The sequence below is a fragment of the Dermochelys coriacea genome, chromosome 6 (genome assembly GCF_009764565.3).
Source record: "Dermochelys coriacea isolate rDerCor1 chromosome 6, rDerCor1.pri.v4, whole genome shotgun sequence".
NCBI lineage: Eukaryota > Metazoa > Chordata > Testudines > Dermochelyidae > Dermochelys > Dermochelys coriacea.
The window spans coordinates 116,676,478-116,687,039 of record NC_050073.1 but is presented as its reverse complement, the minus strand read 5'-3'; the positions used below and the strand labels follow the sequence as shown (position 1 = coordinate 116,687,039).

Genomic DNA, 10,562 nt, shown 5'->3' with positions numbered 1-10,562 from the left:
AAGGTTCACCATTTGCAAAGGTGAGTAAGGATGTGATTCTATATGAAGTTAGGGACGAAGGTCCAGATTTTTAAAGGTATTTAGACATGGTGCTGTTAGGTGTGGTGCTGTTAAGTGTTGCAATGACTAACTGATTTAGGAGCCTAAAATCCCATTGCCAGTGGGATTTTAGGCTCCTAAGCGCCTAAATCACTTATGAAAAAGATTTTTAGACTCCTAAATCAGTTAGGCATTTGCAATGCTGAGCACCACAATGCCTAAATACCTTTAAAAATCTGGGCCTATATAATGTTCCTTTATTACACTGTTGGTTATTCATCTCTTTACTGCTGGAAGCTTAGTGTTTGCCAGCAGGAAGGAGCTCAGTTCTACAATGAAAAATATAATAGTTTTACTGGGCACTAACAGAATTAGTTTCTACTGTAGCAGAGTTTCAGCAGGGAAATATCTGCTCCTTACCTTTGAGAGGTCTTCAGTAAAGACATTGTGTATAATTTTGGATTGGACAGGTCCTGGACAGATGGTGGTAACGATTATCTCTGGGTATTCACCAAGTTCAGGCCGAAGAGAATTAAAGAAACCCTAGAAGAAAGAAAGTTATGTTGTTATTGCCCCATGCCTCAGTTCCCCATTCATAGAATGAGGATAATGTTTATATAGTTCACTGTGGTATTGTGAGGTTTCACTTATTTAATGAGCATTAAGCTCTAACTCTGCTGTAGAAGTTCCAGGTATTGTACTAAATGTGATCACCACCACCAGTCTTCAATCTTTCATGTTTAGTGACCACTTTGAATATTTACTCCTAGTTCAGTCTACAGCTAAAGGGCTTGGATAATAAGAGATTGTCTGCAGTCACTGACGTCTCTTTCCATCAGCTCTCAGAAGCACAAGGGTCTCTGTACCAGAAGCTTCCCCCACTCTTGCAGCTCTCAGGTCTGCACAATGCCCACCAACAAAGTATTATGGGGCCTGAATTTTAGAGGTACTGAGCATCTCTAGCACCAAGTGACGTTAATGGCAGCACATAGTGCTCAGCGCCTCAGAGACTCAAGGCCCCTGGTGTTTTGTCAAAGGGAGCTGTGCAGGAATAAGAACTGCAGAAGCACAGAAAGGAGTAGACTACTGCAATCAAATGCCTATTGCTTCTCCCAGCTCCTCATGCAGGGAGTAAAGAATAGTTTCTGTCATGTTTTAAGTAAAGGACAAGGATTTTGTGTCAGAGGGAGGAGGGTGTGACAGGTTGGACCCCACCATCCAGGATGCCACCTGATGTGCTAGGGTCCTACTGGTATTCCACCCATTCCACCGACCTGGGTTTCCCCACCCTGTCCTAGCTGTACCCGGGCCTCAAGCTTTCTCCAGCACGCACAGGTAGGGACACATCCATCTGCAAATGGACACAGACACAGAGATCAACTCTGTGTGGGAGGAATCAGCTCCAGGATTCACCCAGTACTCATGTGCACATGCATTTGGGGAGTAAACCCAAAATAATATTGTCTTGCACTGTATAGAAAAATCTGCACAGCACAAGCTCATAAAAATCACCCTCTCCCTCAATGTGAAAAGAGATATACACATCTTTTTACCCCTCCCCCCAGCTATGAATTGCACAAACTGGGTTATGTTATGAACAAAAAATAAATTTATTAACTACAAAAGGTAAATTTTAAGTGATTATAAAGGGATAGCAAACAGAACAAAGCAGATTACTAAGAAAATAAAAACACATAAACTAAGCTTAATACACTCAAGAAACAGGTTACAAAGTGTAATTTCTCACCCTAAATGTTATTTTAGGAGAGTTGCAGAGTTTCCGGAACTTAGAGTTCCAGTTATTTCCCTGGAAACATAGTCGCGGGTGGTTTTGGGTACATGTCGTCAGTCGCCCCCTCCCTCCCTCTGTCTGCCATTGCTTTCACAAAGGATCGTTTCGCAGCTTTTTTCCTGGGTTAACCGCGCAGTCTTCTTTCCTGGGAGAGTCCAGATTGCCTTGCTTCCCCGCCTTAAATAGAATTTACATAAGGTGGGAAGCCTTTGTTTCTAGTGGAAAAGTACCAGCAGTGCCCAAGGTGGTATTTTGTACCAGGTGACATTATCACATGACCTTGCAGTGTCAGGGCAACTATGAGACAATGTTTAATTGCAAGGTCCACAGGAAGGAATTCTTGGGAAGATGGGGGGGAGGGTCTACATCTTTGAACACTCATTGTCTTTTCCTAATAGCCCATTAAGGCTGATTCTGGTGGGAGTTTCCCCAAGCACATACATAGACAATATTTCTGCGTGGGTAACAATTACAAACTACCTTTAGATACAGAAAAGACACATGCATACAAATTGGATAAATACATTCAGTAAATGGCCCTTTTCTAGGACACCTCACATGCCCCATCTTGCATAAGACATATAATACAAATATGGCATAATTAAGATATTTCTATGAAGAATATGGGGTGTAATGTCACAGAGGGAAACACTGTTCAACAAGATCTTGGACCAAGTGCTCTAAGTGTCCAATTCTGCACCACTGAATTCAATAGAAAATTTTGCCCTTGGCTTCACTTGGAGCTGGACTGGGCTCCAACTTGAACACACTACAGACAAATGCAAGACTGAAGCTGAGATTTAATTACAAACACGAGAGGTAGGTCTACATTGTAATCAGGTGGTGTGATGGCAGCATGTGTAGTAAGATATAGCTGGTTACTCAAGCTAGCTTTGAGCAAGAGCAGTGAAATGTGGCAGCATGGGTGGCAGTCATTCAAAACACCTATCCGGGGTCCTGAGTGGATGAGGCTAGCCTGTGCTGTCAAGACTTCAAAGCTAGCTCAGGTAGCTGTAGCAGTGATCTAGATCTAGCTTTGATCAGAACTAGCTTGGGTAGGTCTATGCTTGCTGCAATCACACCTCCCAAGCACAGAGTAGACACATCCCACTTATCTTTAAGGTAAGAGTGCTGTCTTTCCTAAGCTCTGTAGCTATTAACATTTGTACAGTGGGTGCTTTGGGGAACATGTGATTCAAAGACGTGTTCTGCATGGAGTTCATGGTTGAAAATGAGCTGATTTATTGATTGAACAGAATCAGGAATAAACCCTCCTGGTGGAAGTATCCTGCCATTCAAGAATCTATTTGCCACAAAGATTTCCACATGGCATATCCTGCCCCGTGACTTCACACCACAGTTTAGGGAGGAAACAGGCCAAATAACATCCCCCAACATACTGCAAGTTTATTATTAGATTACTGCTTTGAGAGACTTCTAGCTTAGAATTCATAACGTAAAAGAGATAAGTAACCAGCTTAAGTAACTTTACAGCATCTCTCTCATTGATCACACCTGCACTTTCCCTTTAGTTAAGAACAGGGGTGAAAGTAAGTCGAGTGACTTACCAGTACTCTGGGGCCAGCTCTGGCCCCCCCGGCAGGGGCAGGGCCAGGGCAGAAGGGGCAGTGTTGAGGGGGTCAGAGCCAGCCCCAGCCCACCCTGTAAGGTAAGTGCTCCCCTCTTCTACCACCCTGGCCCTTTAAATAGCTGCTGGAGCCCCGCCACTTCCCCAGGGCTCTGGCGGCTATTTAAAGGACCGGGGCGGCAGAGGCAGCTGGAGCCCTGGCCCTTTAAATAGGTCCTGGAGCCCCCCACTACCCCAGGGCTCCGGGGGCTATTTAAAGGGCCCGCGGCTACCCTGCTTCTACCGCCCCGGTCCTTTAAATAGCCACTCAAGCCCTGGAGTGGGGGTAGTGGAGCTCCAGTAGCTATTTAAAGGGCCCAGGCAGTAGAAGCAGGGGAGTCCCAGGCCCTTAAATTGCTGCCAGAGCCCTGCAGCTGCTACCCCAGGGCTCCAGCAGCGGGGCTCTGGAGGCTATTTAAAGGGCCCAGGGCTCCAGCCACTGCTGGGAGCCCCAGGCCCTTTAAATTGCCCCCTGGGGAAGCTGGGCTGCCCCCATATGGCGCACCAGCTCTTGCCGGTATGTCGTACTGGGGCGTACCAGCTTACTTTCACTTCTGGTTAAGAAGCTTCTTGATACAGTTCACAGAGTATTACATTGTGTTACTTGAGACAGTCAAGTATTTTTTCTTCCATATCTTCAGTTAGGTTCTCCCCTTTAATGCTGTTTGAAATGCTATTCTACTATGAAGAGCAACAATGTAAAAAAAAAAAAAAAAATAAAGGCAGATTGTTACTCAGAACTGCCACTTAAAGTATTCAAAGTCACATTTACTTTAAACAAACACTTTGTCCCCTTTTTTCTGTTGGTTCTGCAGAGCCAACAGCTTCGGGAAGCGAGCTGGAGTCTATTCTGGCTCATAACAGAATTTTTAACTACAGTCTTTGTCTACATAGTGCCTAATGCCTACACCGCATAAAAAAAACCCTGGCACAGAATCTCAGATCCTGAATCCCTTGACCTGGGCTCTGAGACTCGCTGCTGTGGTTTTTACTGGGGGTTTGCAGTGGCTGAGAGTACAGATTAGTGATTTTATAATATTATTGCTATTAAGAGACAAGCACTGTCAAAAAGAAACTTAGATATTCGGATAGGCTTCAAAGAAAGCCCAACATTTGAAAGTATGGAAATACACAGTTAGGTACCCAGCAACCCCAACACTGTCCCCTAGTGACACCCTCACTGGAGTGCATTTGGGGAGTGGAAGGATGGTGTTAGAACAGAAAGTGTTATCCATCCATACGCATTTTCAACTGAATGACCCACAAACATTAAAGTTCTTCTGCTCCTAATTGCACCGCTATTGTGCAAGAACTAGCAGCCTTTATGTCTAGCAAAGGCACCTATTTTAGAAGTTTTTGATTAGGCAGCATGCAAAGACATCAAATTATTCTTAAGTGCAACTCCATGTGCCACCAATTATACAAATGCCTAATTAGGGTGAATACTGAAGGCTGTCATTGCACCATTGAGGCACCATGTGCTATAAGTTATCAAATTAGGAATTTGTATGAAGAGCATACTGAAGTCCATCATTCTGCATTCTTTATTTAGACTCCATGTGCCACCAATTGGGAATCAAAAAATACAAGACAATTACATGTAGACAAACTTCCTAGATCCAGATCATGGCATTAAAGCCACTTCAAAAACCTAAGGTAAGGGTGATCCTCTGCCATCACATTAACTAGCATTATACATACAAGTCTTTACAAATACAGCATCTTAAAGTTGAAGGTTTGTGCTTTTAAAGAATACAGACATCTTAAAATGTCTGATGTGACAAAAGGAGAATGGTAGTAGGGTGGTCAATGAATCAATACATCAACTCTTACAAGAAAATATTCACTAACCTATCCTGAATTTCTTAAAAGCCTTTGGTAAAAAAATAAAATAAATAAATAAATACATACATACATACATCTTGTAAGATAAAGTCCTCTGCTTTGCAACCCTGTGGGAAGCTATGTGAATAGCAAGAGGAAAGGCAACTTGAGGCTTGTTTTGCTATAGATTAAGGCTGTTGGAGTGCTTTAATTAAAATGTTAGATTAAGCTAAGGTTAACTTTCAGTGTCCTGGGCTTTTTAAAAAAATAAATAAATAAATAAATAAATTAGCCCAACCTTAACACCACTTGCAAAGTGCTCTACATCTAGGGACTAATGACCTCCTGAGGTCTCTTCCAATCCTAATATTTTAGGAGCCTTGTGTGTGCACATACAGATATACAATGGGTGAATTGTGTTTCAACAAAAAAGCATTCAGAATTGAGTTTTTAGTCAAAAACATGACTACAGAAATGACCCTGGGGGAGAGTGTTCATATTTATATGCTTTTTCTCTCAATGGACTTCCAGATCAGCTCTCCTCGGCGTAGAAGTCAAAAGCTGACTTTTTAATTGGAGAGCTCGAACCTCCACCTAGGATTTCAGCGGTAAGAGTTTTCAGTAACACCGGAAAACTGTTGTGCCTCCTCAACAGAATTGGCCTCATTCTTTCATAGCTTATTGACGGGCTTATTATGCCAGCCCTTTGCTTTATAGCGTTTCATACACTAAACAAATATCTGCTATGTGCACCTTCAAGTCAGGTGTTGAGTAAGGTGGTGCCATTTTACAAAGTCACTGACTATAACAGTCACTGCAGTTTAAGCTGAAAACAAATCACACTTTAGCAGCAGTTAGAATAGTGTGGAAGGCAAATCATATCTAACCCCATAAATTCATATGCAACCCTTACAGACATTGTTTCTTGGTCTATTGCTCAGAGCCTTCTGCACTGGTGAAGATAAACATACACATTCCCAATTTGTTGCAAGAAATGGTGAGAATAAAGGGCAGGATGCCGAAAGATACCAGGTACTTCACAAGGTGCCATGAGCCACGGATTCTCTTTGAAAGTCATGAAAGTGCTCAAAATTCAAAGGATTGGGCCCAAAATTCCCTCAGTTATTCTACCCCATAAACATGAATGTCAATTCCCTTCTTCACAAGGAGTTCCCATTGGCACTCATGGCTTTCTCCTTTGGATATATGTATTTCAGCCAGTAAGGCTGCAAGTCTCATATGGGATTATTTCTATTTCAAAATATAAATAAGGAAACCCCCATATCAAAGTGAACAGAGTGTACAGTAGACCCTCAGAATTACAAACACTTCCGGAATTGAGGTTGTTCATAACCCTTTTACATTCACACCAATATAAAAAAAAGCCTTGCAGGGAAACAGGGCTGTAATATAGCATGTCCTATATCAACGGTTTCTGGGGTGTGAGGTTTTTTTTTTTTGATTTCACAGTGCCCTTGACATACAGCATTGCCAAATCCTATGATTTTATCGAGTCTTGGGGCTTTTGGAGTCTTCCTTCCTTCTGGCTTCCTTGGAGCCGCTGGAGTCAAGCAATTAGAAACTCACTCAACTTTCACTGAAGGGGAAATAAGTAGTTCTCTGAAACCGTAAGGGCCAGAAAAAGCTTGAAAGGGGGCACCCTAAAGCCTCCAAAGCCAGAGGCAAATTTAATCCCCCCCACCCACACACACACACCCTTCCCCCCAAGTTCTTGTGATGTTTAGACCACTTATGGTTTTGGGCATAGGTGCAGACTTTTGTTTTTGCTAGTGAGTGTTTCTGAAGGGGTGTGTGTGTTGGGGGAAGGAGGGAGGAAGTGCTCTGCCAGTTTGGGGGGGGGGGGGAAAGAAGAGGCTATTTTCAGCCTATTTTAAACACTTTTATATTCTAGTTATTGAATGTGTATTGTTGGTATCTTTACTATTTTAATTATTAAGTTATGTACTACATACATAATTACATCATGAATTACAGTATATTAAAATCATTGCAATCACCTACAAGCTGTCTTCACCAACGTTAGACATTAAAAAGACATTATGTCTCACTGTAGCTTTCTGGATGAAACTGTCAGCAATCTTATTGATATCTAGTTCCCTGGTATGGTCTTGATGCCCGTTAAAGACAGCCACATTATTCAGTTGTGTCTATCCCATTGATGACTGGAGATAATTTTTGAGTCATTTGAAGCTGGAGAATGAATGTTCCACAGTTCAGGATGATAGAGGCACAGTGCTTCCAGAGTACTGCAGATTTATGATTCCAAGATCTCTTTCTTGAAGGGTAACAGCTAATTTAGGTCCCTTCATTTTATATGTATAGTGGGAATTACATTTTGCCCTGTGCATTACTTTGCATTTAACATTTAATTTCATCTGCCATTTTGTTGCCAAGTCACCCAGTTTTGTGCAATCACTTTGTAACTCTTCAGTCTGCTTTGGACTTAACTATCTGCAAAATTTTGCCACCTCACTGTTTACCCCTTGTGACAAAGCTCTGTCCTTGCCTCCGTGGGTCCCACATTTCCTGGCAGATTTTGCTAGCCTCAGAGGCTCACTGTGACCCTCCATGTAACCTTCTGTCTCTCTCGAGACAAGGGTCACAGTCTACTGAGTCATTTTCATCATAAGCCAGTGAGGGAGGTGAGGAGAAGTTATCCTTCCTTGCACAGTCCCTGTTGTCTCCCAGTCTCAGTGATTAAAAGACTCAGGGGGCAAAGGTGGGGGGATGGGGAGCCTGGGCCCACCCTCTACTCCGGACTCCAGCCCCAGGGACCTTAATAGTATCAGCTACGGTAGCTGAGCTACTTCCCCCACAGCAGCCCTCACTTCCTCAAGCTCCACTTCACCCTTATCTCAGGGCCTCCTTCCTTGTGCCCGATATGGTGTGTACTACTCAGTCTCTCCAACAGCACAACTTCCTCCCACAGCTCCTGACATGCATACCCACCTGACTAACTGGGAGGCTTTAACTAGTTTCAGCCAGCCCCTGATTGGCTTCAGGTGTCACAATCAACCTAGCATTCTCCCTGCCTTCTGGAAAGTTCTTAATTGGCCCCCAGTGTCTTAATTGACCTGGAGCAGCTTCCATTTCACTGATCCTGGTGCCAGGGATTTGTGTAGCCTGGAGCGAATCTCTCTCTCTCTCTCCCTCCCACTGCTCTCCCATAGCCTTCTAGCTTGGAGGGAGGTGGGAAGCTGCTACTCCTGCTGCTACTAGGCCCTAAGCTCTCCCTGCTGCTCCAGCTGCTCCCCTGGCTGGGCCAGACACCCCCCATTCTCTGCTACTTGGCTGCTAGACCCCCCACTCTTGGGTGCTGCTACTGCTCCAACTGCAGCCCTGGGGTGAGGAGGGGGCTACTAGCCCACTCCCCAGAGAGGAGGAGTGAGGGACCCCAGCCACTGCTGTTGTGGACACCACCACCACCTGAGAGGGGTCCTTTCTGCCTGCCTGGACCACCACCTGGAGTTCCTGGAGCTGCTGCTGCTGCTGCAGAGGCCGCTGCCTGGAGCTGCTGAAGCCCGAGGAGGAGAAGAAGAGGATCATCTGCCAGTGGGGCAGCACCTAGAGACTTTGCAGACCACCGTGGAGGGGCCCTAAGACTGAGTAATTTTCAAACTGTGCTCTTGTGGTGGGGGTCTTGACTGTGTTTCCAGGGACACCGGGGGTGTGGCGTGGAGCTGCCCCCCCATCCATCTGTGTGTCCCCCCCAACCCCCACCACTATTACTACCACCGCTGCCCCCTCCACCACCCCCACTGGCTGTATACCATCTGCCTCAGCTCCTGCCTCTGGACTCAGCTGCTTGCTTGGCTTGCCACGCCCTATTTCCACCCTTTGGGCCAGAAGCAGCAGCCAGCTAAAAAAGACTTGTGCAAGTGCACATGGGCACATGTGCCCCCCCGGACTGCCTAACCCCCAGCTTTGCCCTTTACTACCTGCCCCATTTGCCACTTGCTTTGCCTCCTCTTTTGCTCCAGCCCCTGTTACTAGCTTCAGTTTGTTTGCCTGCCCCGCCCATTTCCTTCTGCAGCCTTTGTTTGTTTGCCCCGCCCCAGCCTCTGAAGCTAGCCCCTTGGTTTCCCTGTTCTACCCCCAGACCGCTTAGCCCCTCGCTCCGTGTGCCCATGCCCCCGCCCATGCGCTTGTGCAATTCCCCTTTTTAGTTGCAACCCTCTTCACTGCACCCTCAATGTTGTTGAATCCCCCCCCCCGCGTAGTGCACCAAGAGGAGCCGGAATTTCCACCTTGTGTCGGTGACTGACCCCAACCCCTGATTGCCCCCCGTCCAGCCCACCCCTTTTGGCGCCCTCCTCCCCTGCCTGCAGCCTAGCGGGGAGGAGTGGTCGACCTGCTTCCCCTCTCCCCTCCTCCTTTTGGTGTCCCCCTTTCCTCCTTGTTCATGATGGCGGGGGATGAGACGGGTGAGACCCCTTCAGCAGCCCAAGCTCCCCCTCCCCCGCCTACCCCTCCGTCACCCCCTCACGCTTCTACCTCCGCTGCCAAACCATCTGCCATCGCCCCCGCTGGGGCACCAGCAGCGACGGGCACCGGGGTGACCTCCACTGCTACCACATCTCTCACCCCCTCAGATTTGGGGGGAGTCCTCCCAGCCGGCGGGAAGGGCCAGGGGAAGAAGAAGGGGAAGGGCCCCGCTAAAAAGACCAGGCCCTCCATGGCAGGGGCTGCCCCCGATGCCCCGGCCCCATCTCCAGCTGGGGCGCCCCTCCCCGCTGTTCCCTCCACCAGCTCTGCAGGTGTCCCTCCCCCGGCCCCCAGAGCATACGCCCAGGTGGCGGCAGCCCCCCCGCCTGCCGCTACATCATTTCTCCAGCCCACCACCTCCGCTACCATCTATAGCGGCCGGGGCCCCTTTCCCACCATGACTAGGAAACATGGCGTCCGTTGCCTCCTGGTGCCCGCCTCACCCCACGTGGAGACCTATGTGCGGGCGTTGGCGAGGTTGGTGGGGCCCACGGCCATTGTGGCGGCCTCCAAAATGTATGGCAAGGTTGTCTTCTTCTTAGCATCGGAGGCCGCCGCCCAGGAGGCGGTGGAGAAGGGCCTGGCGGTGGGGGGCGTGTTCGTCCCCTTAGAGCCGCTAGAGGACCTGGGCGTCCGCCTGGTCCTGACCTCCGTCCCTCCGTTTCTCCCCAATGCCGCCCTGTTACCCGCCCTTTCTACCTTGGGAAAGCCCATCTCTGTCATCAGCCCTCTCCCGTTGGGCTGCAAAGACCCCGCCCTCCGTCACGTCCTCTC

At 47.2% G+C, this 10,562-nt stretch overlaps 1 protein-coding gene across 2 annotated transcripts in view; it reads right to left on the bottom strand.

Moving 5' to 3' along the window:
• Nucleotides 1–10,562, bottom strand: part of DHRS7 (dehydrogenase/reductase 7) — a 62,297-nt gene that overhangs the window by 3,466 nt on the left and 48,269 nt on the right. For both annotated transcript variants that reach the window (XM_038404364.1, XM_038404365.1), the window contains one exon: nucleotides 460–582. In XM_038404364.1, coding sequence (XP_038260292.1) covers nucleotides 460–582 — 123 coding nt within the window. The remainder of the gene's footprint in view (nucleotides 1–459; nucleotides 583–10,562) is intronic.